This window comes from Trichomonas vaginalis, chromosome III (genome assembly GCF_026262505.1).
Source record: "Trichomonas vaginalis G3 chromosome III, whole genome shotgun sequence".
Taxonomy (NCBI): domain Eukaryota; phylum Parabasalia; order Trichomonadida; family Trichomonadidae; genus Trichomonas; species Trichomonas vaginalis.
Window position 1 is genome coordinate 10,020,269 of NC_067205.1, and position 18,711 is coordinate 10,038,979.

The following is an 18,711-nucleotide window of genomic DNA, read 5'->3' on the forward strand; positions in this document are numbered from 1 at the left end:
TTTATATTGTTTATTTTTGTATTTGTATGTTTTATTAATATTTTGGGTTTATAAATTTTTTTTTTGGGTATTATTATTATTGGTATATAATTTATGTTTTTATTTTTTTAAAATTTTGTATTAATTTTTTTTTGGGGTATTATTATTTTGATTTCTATCTGTATTTTAGTCTTTTTTTAATTTATAATCTATATTTTATTTATTTATTTTATTTATTATTTTTATTTATTTTATATTTAATTTTATTTTTTTAGTATTGTATTTTTTATTTTTTATATATTATTTATTTTTTTTTTTCTTTTTTTTTTATATGGTTATATAATTTTATTTTATTTATATTTTATATATTGTCTTGTTTTATTTATTTTTTAATTTATTTATTATAATTATTTTTATATTTATTTATTTAATAGGGGGGGTGTTTTGTTTTCTTTTTATTTTGTTATATTTATTATATTATAATAATATTTATTTTATTATTTTTTTATTTATTTATATGTGTATAGTAACTTATTGAGAAAGAATCAAAATTAAATCAGTTGTGCATATAGCAATAATAATGCAATCAAAATATTTTGCGAATTTGATCCCCATTATAACGTACGGCTACTTAAATTTTATTTAAGATATTGGAATATATCTGAAATTATGCACTTTATTCTAAAATTGTTGACTTGAGGGCAAAGATTTTTGAGATATGAATTTTAAAAAAATTTTTGGGAACATATAGAAAATATATTCTGAGTGAAATACAAGGAAAATTTCGGGGTATTAATATAAAAATTGAATTGTTTTTATTTGTTTATCCTGAATATTGAAAAATTCAATAGCAACTCATCATATGACCAACGATTGAAAAAATACTTTATTGACTTCATGAACAGTAATTTTAAACAGTTTATCACTCAGGCTGTTCCTGCAAAATAAGTTTTCAAATTTGACTCTAAAAGATAACAAATTTTAATATTGAAATTTTTGAAATTAAAAATGTAAAAATCCGGAAATAAAAACAATTTATGAAGAATTTAAACGAAGAAACATTATATTCATTCATAAAAGGTATTATATTTCATAAAAAATTAAAATATTCTTTTTAATTGAGATCTCAATATATTGATACCAAAAGTAACGATTTAATGAACATTAATCTAAAAGATTTATACTCATTTCTTTTTGCTAAGAAAGATGCATGAAGATGCGGCTTTCAACGTAAGTAGCTAATGAAAACAACATCATATCTTGATATTTTTATTTTCTTTATTTCCCAAAAAATTGCTGATTGATACTATTACAAGAATCAAACAGATTGCGTTTTGCAAAGCAATGAGTCTCCAAATGACATATTTTATCTCAATTTTTATTGAAAATTTTATTGAATGGAAATGTAAAAAATACGGTCTTCCAAATGTTTCATTTTTTTCTAATTGGCTTTTGGCAGCCATATTCACTTTCAAGAAAAGTTGATAATTTAAGATATGCCAATGAATAAAACTGTAATACTCACATCCGCATAACTAAATTTTAGCAAGATTCGCGAACAATATTTTGTCGAGTTTCTAGTAAATTAACATAATTATTGAAAGTTGCATCATACACGAATTTACTCAAATTAAATATTCCACTCATACAATATATAGTGCATCAAATCACATTGGACAGAATTTCTTCAATACAAACAATCAAATTAAATATCAACTATAAATCACTTCTTAGCATTTTTTAACCCGACATCACTCCGCTCAATCACGAACTCCGACATTTTATACCCTAATTTTGTAGTTTTTTTTGAGTATTTCTCTCTTTACAGCATGTTTTATATCTGATGTGATACTCATGACGAATGTTATATGCTATATCTCATTTTTGAGTTAATTTTACTATGAATGAAATACGAGCCCATGTAATGTTCGTCGTTTCAAGGACTTTGTCCATGAGATTTTGATTATTGTGACACTCTGAATGATGTTAAATTTGCAAACTGTATAAAGGTTTTATCCAAAAATTGACACTTAAGTAAAATAATCTTCATGAGGTCGTTTTAGTCTTGTAATGTTGAACTACGGCTTTGACGAGAACCTATGCGCAGCATTACAGAAGTTTTGCTCGAAATGGGAACTCAGGTCAGTTTATGTAGTATATATGTCCCATTTGTCGAATCTGTATTCCGCCAAATGGAAAAAGAATTCAGTGAAATATACGATCATATGTTATTTAATCGGAAAGTACGCGTAAATTCATTTGGCAAAATTTTCACGAAAAAATCCAAAAATTACTAAACAAAGATGTAGATCTTCTCTTGAAGAGGATGAAAATAATTTGACAATGAAGAAAACCATACTATACATGCATACTCATCAATAATACAACTTCGGATGGCTAATCACGAATTATCGTGAAGAGATTAGAACTCAAAAAGCGGAAATAGGCGATACGATAGAAACGCGAAGAATCGGTAAATAAAATCTCTTACTATTCAAAAAATCTTCCAAAAAGATGGATCATGTTTCGAACATAAATACGAAAGAATATAAAACCAGATGAGATCGACCAATTTATTACAAGCATGGTCAATTACGTTTTTAGAATACATTGTTTTTTGTAATACTTAATATAAAAAAAATGTTTTTGAAGTCTTTTACTTTTTCAATCAATCATTTCAGACTTTATTAATTAGGTAAGTATGAATGTAATGCTATTCAATTACTTAAAATAGTTAACATAATTTTTTTTCACATTTTAATCGTAATCAAATAGTCAGATTATGGTTGTTTTAAGTTCCATAGACTGTAAATTGTTTCGATGAACTGCGATACAGTGTTGAAGTTTTGGACTGACTTCGCCGATAGTAAAGATTGAAACTCTTCTTTGTAAATAGAGTTATCGCCATTTTTATCAGAATGAATCTTGAAAAGATTCTGAGCAATGTTTTGTTGGTCAGATTGAGTGAGGTTTTGGATTACGGATGCGAATATCATTAGATCGAGAGTTCCTGACTTAATCAGCATCAACTGGTTGAAACACTCATCATAGCACCCTGGCGAGCAGCATTCATTGGGGGTCCGGGTAGAAAACAAATCAACGAAGTCAATTGAACCGTACTCCATTACGATCAAGAAGAACGCCAAGTTCAGCAATTTCAGCCCTTATTAAAAGAACGCCAATATCTCCCATGAGACTTGGAAACTCGTTCTCTAAGAATCAATCTTTATCTCCATTGTCATCAGCAATTCTGAAAAGGCGACCGAAGGCCTGAATGCACAGTTGAACCTCTGTGAGATGATTTTTGCACGAATGCGAGCAAGAGAAGCTCTTTAAAGAAGGCTGATGGATACACTCATAAATTATTAAAAAACACGTCACCTATCTTTATTTCCTCGATTCCAGTCAAATAAAAGAGTCCTGACAATAGTCTCATTCTGAGTTGAGAAAATAAAAGCTTTATTCAAATTTACAACATTTTATTCTGAACATTTTTTTTATTCTTTTGGATAATGATGCCAAATAATCAATTTGGAACCACCATGATTTATTTTTCTGGCAACCACAGCATTCGATTATTAGTTAATAGTATACATACATTTTTTTCGGGGTTTTTGACAGCTCAATGTTTCTAACCGAAATTGGAATATGTTTCTATCTGGTATCATTAACGGAAAAGTATATATTTGATTCCATTATTTGAACTATTAGAGATAGCTGTGTAATGCCCAAAAACCTCATCAAAGTTGTCTGATTTTTTCATAACAATATTAATTTAATATAATCCACATACATAATATAATTTAACAGGAGAAAGAGGTACGAGTCAATCAAAAAAATATATACCAACCATCAGTTTTTCATCAAAATGATCAGAGGTTTCCATTTTAAAAGACATCGATGGCGATTTCAATCTAGAGGCCATTGTTGAATATGAAAGTTCATTAAAAATGTTGATTAAGAGAACACAAAAGAACGAGTAAATAATACCGTTTTTTACCATTTGATAGAAAGAACTACACACTCACAAAGGTTTCAATTCTACAAAAACACAATTTTTATCGAACATAATGATGGCAATAGCCGTTTATTACATTGAAATTTTTAAGATATTACAAATATTAAAAATATGCACTCTATTAATGGCAAATCAAATCTTCTTAATTTTCGATATTTTTCAGATATTGATTTTTAATAATAATATTGTGCACATGAAATGCCAACAATTATGCAAAGTTTTCAGAGTTTTGTATTCAACAAAATTGAATAGTCCTCCATTTTTATAATGAGTCATTCCAGCCAAATGGAAGGATTTGTTCATACGGTCCCTTGGTTTCCTGATTTGTGTTCTCCCTTTTCTTGCAATATATGTAACAAAGTTTAAGTATAAAGTGAAGAAAATCTACGTTGATGAAAAACTTCCACTTTATAATTACAGTGATAAGCCAGTTGTAGTTTCGCATTTAACAGACATTCACGTAACTCCCAATAATCCAGATGCTCGCGCAAGATTAAACCGTTCTCTCAGTTATATTCACAGAAAAGTTAAACCATCGTGGGCTCTTATAAGTGGTGATTTGGTTGATAACTACGTGGAAGTAAATCTCCTACCGCTTCTTATCAACATGAAGATCATTGAAAATCTATGCAGATGTCAATTAATTCATCCGGAATTTCGAAAGAGGAACATTTTGAGATTTTTGAAATCATGATTCTCTGGGGACTTACTGAATGGGATCCAGTTAATTCTCTAACCTGCAAAATATACTACTACAGAAATGCCAGATTTTAAGCATTTTCTCACGAAAGGCGCAATGTCAGAAATAGTCGCTTTTACACCACAAGAATTCCCAACAGGATATGGTCCACTTGCATTTATTCTCGCAATTCTTCCGAAGCATCTTGACCGATTAGAAGAAATTCTCAAACATACCAACCAATTGCAAATATACTATTTTAACCTGCCATTATACACATGAGTTATATCCGCGTTCAGCAAAATCAAAATCAGGTCTCACATTCAAAGATATGCTTAAACATATACCAATATTACAGTATACCTTAATGGCCATACTCACCCACGTAAGATTGAACCAGTTCACTACGTGGTGTTATGAATTAACTGCCAGAGCCACTAAAGTTTCATCAGATCTTACAATTCTTACTTAGATAACAACAGAATTAACTATAAATCAATAAATCAATACAGCGAATACAATGCAATCATATCACATCCAGTTCCACAGCATTTCAGGTTTGCAAATACAAAAGATACAACATTTCCAATAAATGTCATATCATTTGATCCATCTCAGACCAAAGTATTCAACGTATCAGGTGATGCTACAGGTACTCTTACATTTAAAGAGATAATCGATGAAGAAAACAGTTGCCTTATATCAGATGAATGCGACCTTCGAAAGTGGCATCCATACAATATACATCACAGGAGATCTTACAGATAATGTTACTTTTGCTGTTAATTGCGAGTCAGGACCTTTCTATTGAGTCTCAAAGATCATTGATTGATCCAAAGACAGGATGGTCGGTTTTCGATGATGTTCATCTTATTTGGAATCATAACTATATTTATTTGGGTTCCTTTCCCTTATTTCAATGATACGCAAGTTATATTATTGGACTCTGGCCAAGCTGTCAACTGGTGGCTCATAATTTTCTTGCGGACCAATAGTTGTAGGAAGAGCGCTCTCTAAACTTGAGATTTGGATCAAGATTTTCCTCACAATCGTTGTTTTGTGGGAAATTTGCCTTCCAATAACACCTTTATAACTTCGAAGGCAATCTGGCTATGTTCTTCATATGGGGAACGTTACAAAAGGCAAGTACGTCAAAAGTGTCTTTTCATATTGTTTGTGGTTTTGTTGCTTTCACAGGTTTCATCTCGGATATCGTTTTTGCAGGCCTTGTTTACCTATCTATCCTTAAATATTGGCTGGAGTTATTACCATTTATTCGATCTTTGCGTTTTGATCGGACTCTGGTTTTGGATACTGGTTCTGCAACCTATTATGTTGGCGAAATCGCTTACTACGGCGTTTGGTCGGTTCTTTCCCTTATTTTATCTTTCCGGTCCTTGCAATTATTATTTACGCTGTAGAATGCCTTCTTCTACTATAGAAAGCCAACACAGCCAGATGTAAGTTCGGAGTCAGACCAAGAAATCAAAGATGGAAACACAAAAACTTGTTTCAGCCATAATTTTGTTTGTTTATTATATAAATATTTACTATAGGTCTTATATTAAATATCCATTGTATACTGTCATAATGACCTTTCAACTTATTTTGAATAGTTAGTTGAAAAAGTAACAAATTATATTTCATTTCAGAAGGTTTATGGACTAGTCGTTGCAGGAACAACAGGAAATAAGTTCTCAAGTTTACGCGTCGAATTCGCGCTTTGAACATTGGTATCTCTTTGATGAATTTTATCAAAATTATGTATCCCAAACATGATCGAACAAATCTACTCCCAAAAATATTTGACTATTATTTTATGTGTGGCTATAGCGTAAACTCATTATTCTATTCGCTATTTTAGAAATGGGATCTATAAACTTTAAATGTTAATAAAATAGGCCGAAAAATCACTAACAATAATAATTACTCATTAAAATCGAAAAACAGTAGTCAAGATTTTTTTTCAAATTGAGAATTATGAGCGATATCATAGAAACATTGTGCTAATCACAATTAACTAGTTTAGGGGAATTTATAAACTTTTTCGATTGACAGAAAAGATCCTCCCATCATTCAAAATAATTGGTTTTACAAATTTTGAAAAAACTATTATAAACATCTAAACCACTAGTATTAACTTTTTGTGTCTAATTTTTTTGGGACAAATTGTGAAAAAAGTAACGTTTACTCATTCAAATCGTCAACGTGCTTTTTTACATCGTATTAATGACCTTGAAATTATTATCCTTTTTACTTGGTTGAACCAGGTTTTTCAGTGAAACAAATTACAGCTAACGAGAAAGCAAGGTTGAAACACTAAACACCAGTTCTCCAAAGAAAATGCGCTTCATCTTGAATGGATGTGAGCTTCCTACATCATTTTCCTTTGAAAAAGTCGGTGTAACTGATGGGAGCGTAATACTATGCATAAGCATTGAATTCTACACCAATAAAAAGCTTTAAAGGCATTCCCTTCAGATTAAGCAACATGATTCAATGTTCAGTTGATCCTTCCATATCAAGAGAAAAGGCCCGTCTCCTTGACTTAAGACAGGATCAAATTGATTAATAATCCAAAGAAATTTAGGACTTTTTTGAAGTTACAGAACTTCCAAGATAAGAGATTGGTAATGCCTTGGATCCCTTTTGATTTTCATATATATTATTATGTTATTTATGTGCGCATTATTGTAAATATTTATGTAGTTTATTTTTACTGGCCATTTAATACACTTCTTATTCCCAAAAAGAATTCAAGTTGACCTCATCAATGTACATCTCATTTTATAAAAGAATATAATGACTCGATAAATTTTATCGTGATAATTATATTCATTTATTCCTTCACAAAGACATACATTCGACTATTTTATATGTATGAAATCCGATTATACGGTTTCTTCGTTAGTAGATATAAGATTTTCGTGATTTCAAAACACTCTTTACACTCGGAAAATTTACATTTGTAAATATCAAAATCTTAAAATAATTTGGGAGGATCAATACACTTATTGTTCTAATTTTTATAACTATTATAATTTCAAAAATCGAAATCGAAATATAAAAAAAGTTATCTTCTCAAATATAATTTTCTTCAGCAAAGTCACATAGGTTGTCAGATGGATATCGAAGGGAATGCAAACAAAAACTCCTGCAAGTTCAACATATTCAACGCGCTAGTTTTATGAGTAAGAATTCCAATTTCGATGTAAATTTTTATATTATTGGAAATTATTTAATTCAAATAAGAAAATAATAGCACTAATGAACAAAATTTAAAATCGAATTAAATCTTCATGATAATAATTTAGGTACTCCACATTTCAAATTTGCATGCTTTTTTCTCATATCAAGCTTATCCTCCAAGGACAATACTAAGACACAATCAGCATTCACGAAAATCGATACAATATAAAATATATAATTTGTTATGATTTTCAGAAATTAAATCTCTTTAAGAAACTACATCAAACACCAACAATTGATAATTTTACAACGCATACATTTGCGGATATTTTTTGTACTAATATTACCTTAGAGGCTGGAAAATATAATATTTCTGTGTTACGGTGCACAAGGAGGCGATTCATGTGGAGGTCCAAAGGAGGTAAAGGTACAAAAATTGAAGGAATATTAACTCTCAGCTCGAAAACCAATGTTACAATAAGAGTTGGGAAAAAGGGAAATTTTTTGCTGACAATGATGGTGGAGGCTTTCCTGACGGGGAAATGCTTCCTCAATGCACGAAAATTGGGACAGATGTTTTTGGACAGGTCCTGGAGGTGGATCTAGTCTCATGATTGATAATAAACCAATATTAGTTGCCGCAGGAGATCCGGAGCTCTTGACGATCAAGATGGTGCTCCCTGGAGGTGATTTTACAATAATTTTTGGTGCATCAATGAAAATTGCAGTTTGTTTGAGAAACATCAAGAGTTTACTAAATTGTCCTGCTTATATGAAGTCGGAATCAGGTGAAGCCTTTTTTTTCAGGTTCGGGAGCGGTTATAAGTGCGGCAAAATAGTAATAGAGAAGATGGACATTATAACGCTTCGTATGAAGGCTGAGTTTCTATTATCCTTCTTATATTTCTGTAATGAGAATAAACTTCAAATAATATTGAAGGAAATGAAGGAAATGGAACTATTGCCATTACCCCAATACACCATTCATTCTTCGCTCCATGCCGAGGAAATTGCGTCATAACAATCGTATGAAGGGCTCAATAATATCTTCAAAAATCATCGAATGACAATTCTATCCATCAGATTCCAAACAAGAAAATTCAACATGAATTCTAATTATTTTGTATATTAGAAAGAAAATAAACATGTATAATTTAAATAACTAAATAACAAATAATTTTTATTGTTTTTGCTTTGAGTGAATTATGTTTAATTAATTTCTCAACTCTACTTTCATGACTCTTAAGAACAGCAATAACATGGGCATCATTCCAAAATTTAAACCTTCATGACTCAATTCCTTCAAAATTTTCATCAAATCTTCTGGAGAACGATCTCTGAAGTTATCTGGAGGAGAATACGATAATAATGAGTGTCTGAGTATATCACGCATTGCCTGAGCCTTTCTCCACTCTTAAATGTGTCTGTTTTCTCAAATAATTGGAAATCTTCGAAAGTTGGCATATCAGGGGTTCCAAACTCTTTCAGTATTTCTCTAAAATGTTCTGTTGCAAATGTTTTATCTACAAAGTCTGAATAGCATCAATTGACAAAATCATATCTAATTCTGCCAAAATTATCTCAGAATCTTAGATGTATGCTTGGACATTTGATCGTGAATATTTGTTTCATCTGTAGCTGAAAGATTTTCTTGCAGATTTAACGTGAAAATCAAAGAAATTGTTTGCACTTTTCTAATTCATTATATGAGCTGCCAACAAGTTTATTAAGTTGTATCACCTTCCTTGACGGTCTTGTAGCGTGGATCTGACTTTGAAGCCAAATTACACAATGATCATCATATAAAAGCGGTTGTCATCTACAAAGAAAAGCAGCGAAACATGCTTTACAGCAAATGTCTCGATGGAGATATGTATTATGTACTGGAAACCCGTGAAAAGAGCTTTCCATAATTTCGGAATTTCATCTTTATCGAAAAACTTAAGAGGATTGTATTGCATATACGAGAAATGTGTTATATCAAATGAAAATGGCTAATGATTTCGTTGAAATGTAAGGACAGCTGACTCTACAGCACCTCTTGGCCATGTCGTGAGCATAGAGGTAACATAGGTAAATGCGAAGCTTGGTTCTGGTATTTCTGTTATAATAAACTGCTTTTTGACATCTTTCAAGAATGTTCCAAGCAATGATGCATAAGTCTTCTTGTAGTTATCAAAATTGAGTAGGCTCTTCATCATACATGAATAACAATCCATGATAAAATACTTGGTTGATGTTAAATGAATAAACTAATGGCAATTTCGAAAGATTAATTTTTTCTTCGGGAAAAGGCCAACACGTTGAACAGAAATAAATAGCATCATATCCAAGTTCGACTCCTTCTGGCACTGTCTCTTTAATACATGGGATATAAGACTTATCAAAATGTACTAAAAGACAAGCGTCGTAGATTGAAGACATTGCTAATTTTTTCCTATCCTACATCCATAATTTAATAATAGCAATAACAAGCCAATAGTCTGCTCTTCTTATTTTACGGTTACACTATATGATTATACATGTATTAATATATCCAATTCATCAAAGTTTATGTTTAAATGCATCGCAAGTCCCCACATACGAACAATGATGAATAGATCTCGAATACATAATGGTTTAAGGCGAATATTTCTGTTTTCAAATGTGTTAAAATATTAAGCTTAATATTATTGTATACAATTTTGAGGTAGAAAATCCTTTTAGTGTACATTTGTGCATCTTGAGATGCAATGCATTTAAATTGAAATGCCAGAAAAAAAATTGAAAAATTTTAGTTTCATGGATAAAGTCTTAATAATGATGTTTTCACATTGCACATAAACATATTTTAGGTCGAAAATCAAATTATAGCTTTGACTTATTTGCTAATTTCGGACAAATAATCTTCGATATATTAGGCCGCTGAGTATAACCCATTAAATTATCACGTGGAAAAAGTTCATTAAAGTTAATAAGTCAATTGGGTTCGAAATAGAAACCACAATGTCAGACAAATCTTAAAAGCGGTTTTATTGAATTTAGATGTAAATTCAAATTTCAATTATTCCTTGGAATTGATAGGCAGTAACAAAGGTATATAAAATATGATAAGGATTAAAAGAATCTAGATATGAAAAATTTCATGTTATAGACCGAAATAGATTTTTTCGGTTTTCTCTCAAATAATTGAAAGAATGATACTATTATAGGTTTATTATATTACATAGTAAAAAAATTGAATGATTGAAAGAACAGAAAAAGTCATTCTTTTCAATTTCGAATATGTTTCATTGTATTTATAATTATATGGCAAATAAGATATTTAAACTTGATTTTTGAAGGAAAAATTCAAAAATTGAATGAATTCAAATAATTTTTATTCAAAAATAAACTAGTTATTTGAGTTTAATCCTAATTATCTATTCAAACTACAAAGTTTGTAATTTAAAATATTTTGTGAGATCAGATTGAATTAATTCAAGGTTCTTTTCAATTAATATTAATGACCATATTACGCATTTTCGAACATTCTAAACCAAAATAATAAAAATGGAGACGAATGTTAATTTGCTAGACATGCGGGAGTTGTCTGCAAAGTTTTAGCTCTTATCTCTAACAAAAAAATTAGTTTTTAAAAAAATGACCGAATACGTTTCACAGCGAGAAAAAAATAAAAGGCAAGATAGAATTTTCTAGACATAAAGAAGTTGTTTACCGAGTTTTAGCTCTTATCTCTAACAAAAAATTAATTTTTAAAAAAAATGACCGAATACGTTTCACAGCGAGAAAAAATAAAAGGCAAGATAGAATTTTCTAGACATAAAGAAGTTGTTTACCGAGTTTTAGCTCTTATCTCTAACAAAAAATTAATTTTTAAAAAAATGACCGAATACGTTTCACAGCGAGAAAAAAATAAAAGGCAGAATAGAATTTTCTAGACATAAAGAAGTTGTTTACCGAGTTTTAGCTCTTATCTCTAACAAAAAAATTAACTTTTAAAAAAATGACCGAATACGTTTCACAGCGAGAAAAAATAAAAAGGCAAGATAGAATTTTCTAGACATAAAGAAGTTGTCTACCAAGTGTCAGCTGTTACTTCTTCTCAATACTGATATAAAATAAAAAATCTTATTATTTATTTAACCTTTATTGTTTCATTAAACTTCATTTATTTTATATTATAGTTTTATTCTTTTAGCTACTTGTAAATAATCTAATTTTATATCATCATTTTACCGGATTATCTTTCAGTACATCGATTGTGTATCTAAAATAATATCATTATACTTATTCTGTTTTTTCCAAAATTCTTTTAAATATCTTTTTTGGTTTGATTACTTTATACTTTACTTTTATTTTTTAATTTCAAAAAAAATTTGGTGATTGTTCTATTCTGTTACAATGTGCATTATCATATTCTAATGAATATTCATTACATACATTTAAAAAAACTTGTTAAAAATGAAATTAAAAAATTATGTTTATTATTACGCTGTGAATGTGTCAACAGCGGTCATGCCTGTATCTGTATCCATATTTGCCACAACCTTTCTGTATCTGCATTTGTGTATTTCGGTTTCAGCTGATACATTTGATTTGGCGTGTAATTTGTTCCAGTTATATGATTATTGGGAGATCTTCATGCGGTGTGTTATTATTGTACTCCAAATAAAGGCAGGAATAGCCTGAATGCTTTGGCAGCGCTCCAATGTCGGCCAGAATCTCTCAATCTTCCCATTTTGGTAGGAGAGAATGAGAGTCTGTATGCCGCCATTGGACGCCTCAAAGATCAAGTAGATCTTGAAAGGCGCCCCTATTTTCTGAACCGTTGTCGGTCCAGAAACAATAAGGGGCGCCAAATTCAATGAAGGCGGAAGCCGCAACGTTCGCTGTCGTCGCTGCCAGCATATCTGGTATTTGTATACACGCTAGGACTTTGCGGCTAAAATCGTCGATTATGCCATAAATATACTGGCCACGAACACCCCTAAAATAATGAACATCTGCGTGCCAGATAAGATTGGGTGAAAGCGCCCAATATCTTCTGCTGTTTCTGGCCCGGCATGCTCTAATCGCGTCTTGGTGAAATGATTTTCTTTGAAGTATCTTGCGTACTTCTCTATAAGATACATCAATTTGTTGTAATTTCAAACGTTTCCATTGTTTTGTTTGACCACAGGAAAGGCCCAGTGGTCATGTATCACAGCAAGAGCTTTGATTTGGTCGTAGGGATTGACCCTACGACCTTTCTTGCCTTTAGGCAATGGGATATTCTGTAAGCTAAATTGATTTTGTAAAAAAGATTTTGAAACATCTAAATATTTGAAATCATTTGATTGAAGGGTTGGGGCGATGGGAACATGGGTGCAAGCTTCTTCCCATGTATTTTACCTTCTTCAATCTGATTGGAAATACCAATTAGGTAAATTCGATCGGCATACCCTTTGTAAGGATTCATTCTAATGAAGTACGTTAACAATCAAAATATTCTATAAGTGTCTAGTATGGAATTCAAAAGAATAAAGAAAATGGTAACGTAAATAAACGTATTATGAAATAATTTATAATTAAAATGAAAAAAGAAAAAATAATAAGTAAAGTGACTGGAAATGAAAATGAAAATCAGTGTACAGTTTTATTTTTTTGTCGCTGTGAAACGTATTCGGTCATTTTTTTAAAAATTAATTTTTTGTTAGAGATAAGAGCTAAAACTCGGTAAACAACTTCTTTATGTCTAGAAAATTCTATCTTGCCTTTTATTTTTTTCTCGCTGTGAAACGTATTCGGTCATTTTTTTAAAAGTTAATTTTTGTTAGAGATAAGAGCTAAAACTCGGTAAACAACTTCTTTATGTCTAGAAAATTCTATCTTGCCTTTTATTTTTTTCTCGCTGTGAAACGTATTCGGTCTTTTTTTAAAAATTAATTTTTTGTTAGAGATAAGAGCTAAAACTCGGTAAACAACTTCTTTATGTCTAAAAATTCTATCTTGCCTTTTATTTTTTTCTCGCTGTGAAACGTATTCGGTCTTTTTTTTAAAAATTAATTTTTTTGTTAGAGATAAGAGCTAAAACTCGGTAAACAACTTCTTTATGTCTAGAAAATTCTATCTTGCCTTTTATTTTTTTCTCGCTGTGAAACGTATTCGGTCATTTTTTTAAAAATTAATTTTTTGTTAGAGATAAGAGCTAAAACTCGGTAAACAACTTCTTTATGTCTAGAAAATTCTATCTTGCCTTTTATTTTTTTCTCGCTGTGAAACGTATTCGGTCATTTTTTTAAAAATTAATTTTTTGTTAGAGATAAGAGCTAAAACTCGGTAAACAACTTTCTTTATGTCTAGAAAATTCTATCTTGCTTTTATTTTTTTTCTCGCTGTGAAACGTATTCGGTCATTTTTTTAAAAATTAATTTTTGTTAGAGATAAGAGCTAAAACTCGGTAAACAACTTCTTATTGTCTAGAAAAATCTATCTTGCCTTTTATTTTTTTCTCGCTGTGAAACGTATTCGGTAGTAGTATATAATGCGGTTTTGTGACTTTTTTTGTAAACGTAAGAATTCATACAATATTGAGCGATTTTGTATCATTTTTTTTAACATATGAAGTAAAAATGTATGATTCTTACGGTTTTTATTCTTACGTTTTTGAATAAATCAAGATTTAAAAAATTTTCAAAATTGTAAGACATTTACACTAAACCCATACATAATGAAAAAAAAAAAAAAAAAAAAAAAAAAAAAAAAAAAAAAAAAAAAAAAAAGGGAGTGGGGCTTCCAGCACTTCGTGCCTTCTAGCCCCGAAGATGTTTTGTCACTTTTCTGTCACTTTTCGGGTAAAAACATTTTTATTATTATATATAAAATGAATTTTACAAAACCACCGTTACGTTCTTTGGAAATAAGAGTAAAATGTAAAGATATTATATTGAGAGAACTTAAGAACTACCGAATGGTCTAACATTTGTATTTGTTCGGTGGAAGTTTCTATATATCCCATTTGTGCCATACAATATTCCCAGACTCAAAGATTATATGCAATACTTCGACAACTATATGGACCGTCTCAAACATATACCAGACACAAACAATATATTGAAAGAGTTAAAAGAAAGATAACCTATAGGTAAGATGGAACGTATACCATTAGATAACAAAAATACTGTGAGAGAGGTTTTGAAAAAGCAGAATATATAGACTGGGATAGTATATCTGCTAGACTATTATATAGTGGTTCTATAAGAGTTCATGACATTGAAACACTTATGTTCAAAAGTTTTATATCTTAACTATACAAATGTTTTCAAAGAGGACATAGAAAAATATATTGAGGGTATAGAGTTTGTGAGATGTCATTGGACAGAGTTTGATATGAAAAATATAAAGACAAGAAAATGTTTTCTTTATAGTGGACCCACCGTTCTAACACAATGGATTTTCAATACCAAGTAGACTGGACTTTGAGAGACTCTTTAGAAACTTTAGACGTTTTACATAACCATCCATGCTTTTACTTTACATCCGATAAAAGTGGTTTGGAAAGTGTCATGAGATGGTTAGAGGACATACATGACTATGAGTTTAGATATGACAAGATAGAATATGAGAGAGGTCCTATAAACCGGAGAAAGTGTCATAACAAAGAAATTTTATTGTAAGTAATGTGGTTTGAAATAGGACTACTTGTTTTAGGCTTTTTCCATTGTGTCATTTACTTATTTGACGTGGCAGAAAGATATAGAGAATATGAAGATGAACCAATACCAGCAAATGTTCAGCATATGTACTCCTAAGAGATATTTTTTCTAATATTAAATGGACGCACAGAACTTAGCGAATGCACAGCAACCTGGACAACCAAACCCAGAGAATATTCCAAATGAAGTTAGAATACAAACTGCAATGGCAAACATTGGTCAAGTGCCAACAGATGTACAAATGCAAACTGCCATGTCAAATGACGCTGCGTTAGGTTTGCCACCATGGTATGCAAATATGAGATGGAAAGAGTTTTATACAAACCCTGAAGTGGGATATAAACAACTTTATGCAGATGACGCGAACACAGGAGTTGACCAGAATATGTTTTCTACCAGAGGAGAAACAGAATGTATGAGCTCCAGTTAAAGAAATGCTATGGAACTCAACAGGAAACGTAAGAGACTAGGGGGACATTAGATTTTTACATATAGTAAATGGGTTTCTTCAGTAGTATTGGAAACTTCTTCAGAAGAGTTGGAAGAGGTATATGGAATGGAATAAAAACCGTAGGAAGGGGAGTATGGAACGGTGTCAAAAATATTGGTAAAAGAGTAGGTCAGTTCGTTGGTATTATACCTAAAGACCCTGAACCAGAAGAACAAGCTCCTGTTATACAACAGCCTGAACCTGCACCACAGTCTAGTTGGCACCAAATCCAACACCTCAACCGTATTAAAATTATATTTTTTACCGTTCGATAGTAGTTGTATATGAAACTAAGTTCTAAGTAAAACGCGTGGTATAATGAATATTATCTCTTTCTCCATATCGTGTAGTAACCATACTTGAAAGTCTGAATTACTTCCACTTGGTGTTCGTATAGCTTTGTAGGTTTTTCGTAAAAGTCATTTGCCAAGCATAAAAAAGAGTTTTTTGTGCACCAGAAAATGAAGCATGAACTATAATAGCATCTGAGTCGAAACATCTTTAAATAAATATGGTTCAATCTCTTGCATATCGACTGTAAATATTTGCTAAAGGTAAGTTTGACTTTCGATTTACATCTTTCAAATAATACCATGACATTGCAGTGAATTCTGTATATATTTGTTCGTCTTTCTTTGGATTGTCTTCGTAGATTTGAAATGACACTTGTGAATTTTGTTTGTCATATACAATTCTCACATAAAGTGTGCTCTCGGTATTTGCATATTCATCAGCATATTTGCATAACATGAATTTATTTTATCTTCTATATTTTTTAACGCAGTCTGTAGAGAAGATGAAAGGTCAACTTGTATTAGCTCAATTTCTTCCCACATTTTTCGTTTCCCTTCAGAATATAAATCTATATGAAACCTTACAATAAATGGAAAACTTTTATCTTCTACAGACACAAACTTCATTCTACAAAGCCAATAGCTTTTGTGACAGATGGTCTCTTAGCCATCTTAATGGGTAGTCAAAACGATAGCCTTCATGCTTTACGGTCTCTGTCTCAAACTTTTGACCGACATTAGTAAAAGTTCATCTAATGGTTTAGTTGTAGCAACTCTTGAATTTTCTTTTTCTATTGGAAGCATATTTTATCTAGAATAAAAATGTCAAATGAAACAGCGTCTATGAGAGAAATACAACACAACCGACAACTCATTATACAAGCTCTAAATAAGAACACAACAAACTTTTCAAACTATTCGAAGATATCTGAGTCATTGAAAGAAGGAAACTTAAAACTGACATTAAACCCAATGACAGATGAGTTTCTGTTTCAAGACAATAAGAACCATACTGTCTGTATAAATCCAACAAAAGGAACTTTAAACGAGAAACCTATAAATGAACTTCTTTTGAAGGCAGATATTGACAACAAAGCTGACAAAGAGTATGTAGACGATGCAATAGCAAAAGAAGAAGAAAGAGCTAACAAAGCTTATGCAACAAAAGAGGATGTTGAAAAGAAAGCAGATAAAACATATGTTGACGATGAGTTAGCATGTGTGACTAGTGCGTTAGTGAAGAAGGCATATAAGGAATATGTGGATGAAAAAGACAATGAAATTAAAGAAAGGGTTGACTGGTACCATGAACGGACATCGAAGATTTTAAAAACTAAAGCCGATACAGGATGGGTTTCAGGGTGTTTAGACCTTAAAGCCGACAAGAACCATACACATACCATTGCAAATATTGCAAACTTACAAGAAACCTTAAACAGGAAAAGTGACGTTGGACATACACATACCATTGCAAATATTGCAAACTTACAAGAAAAGTTAGATGACAAAGCTGACAAGAACCATACACATACAAGTTTTACAACTGTTGCTATAGAAAATATTGAAGGAACGGTTGAAGAAACTGGTGGGGATGTATTAGATTGGAAACCTCCTAACTTTCCAGAAGGTTTAACATCGGATAAAAACATAACAACGATGAGATACATTAGATGTAGAGATGTTTATGTCATGGAGGATGAAAATAAAGTTAAATTCACTGCTCAAGATTTATATGACAAGAAAGCAGACAAAAAAGAGCTTCAAACATTAAAGACAGAAATACTTCAAACCATTTACCCGGTTGGTTCTATTTATACGTCAATGAACTCTACCAGACCAGAAGTAGTACTTGGTTTTGGAACTTGGACTCAAATACTCGAAAGTTTTTTGTATTGTGCACACACTCCAAAGAAAACAGGTGGAAGTAAAACGATATCTGTCGACAACTTGCCACCACATAGTCATTCTGGTACAACAAGTTCTAATGGAAACCATAGTCATAGGGTTTGCAAACAAGGATATAACACTGTTTCTCAGACTTCAATGCAAATTCAAGTTATGTCAAGATCTCATTTTCCAAACGACCCAGTAGACTGGAATGGAATGTGGACAGATACAACTGGAAACCACCAACATACTTTTACAACAACATCTACAGGACTAGGTAAAAAATACATGCCACCTTACATGACAGTTTGTGCATGGTATAGAATTGCTTAGTCGTCATGTTCCACTTCTTTAGCATATTCGTCAGGAGTTGTCTTATATTTGTTAGGAACTGTCTTTGAAAGTATACCACCTTGAACTTTAACAAGTTTGAAACGAGGTCTGACAATAGTAGTTTTATCTTCTGCTTGCAGTCTGTACATTTTGCCATGTTTGCCTAA

General features: G+C 31.1%; 1 protein-coding gene across 1 annotated transcript, besides 2 other annotated features; it reads right to left on the reverse strand.

Annotated features, from left to right (window-relative positions):
- Nucleotides 1-2,759: 2,759 nt before the first annotated feature.
- On the reverse strand, nucleotides 2,760-3,104 carry TVAGG3_0674900 (protein serine/threonine kinase protein; the record flags this gene model as incomplete). The annotated part of the gene is made up of 1 exon (XM_051242538.1): nucleotides 2,760-3,104. One exon carries the CDS (start codon nucleotides 3,102-3,104, stop codon nucleotides 2,760-2,762), a length of 345 nt encoding a protein of 114 aa, XP_051089125.1.
- Nucleotides 3,105-12,048: 8,944 nt separating this feature from the next.
- Nucleotides 12,049-12,076: a mobile genetic element.
- Nucleotides 12,077-17,545: 5,469 nt separating this feature from the next.
- Nucleotides 17,546-18,711: part of a mobile genetic element that runs on past the window's edge.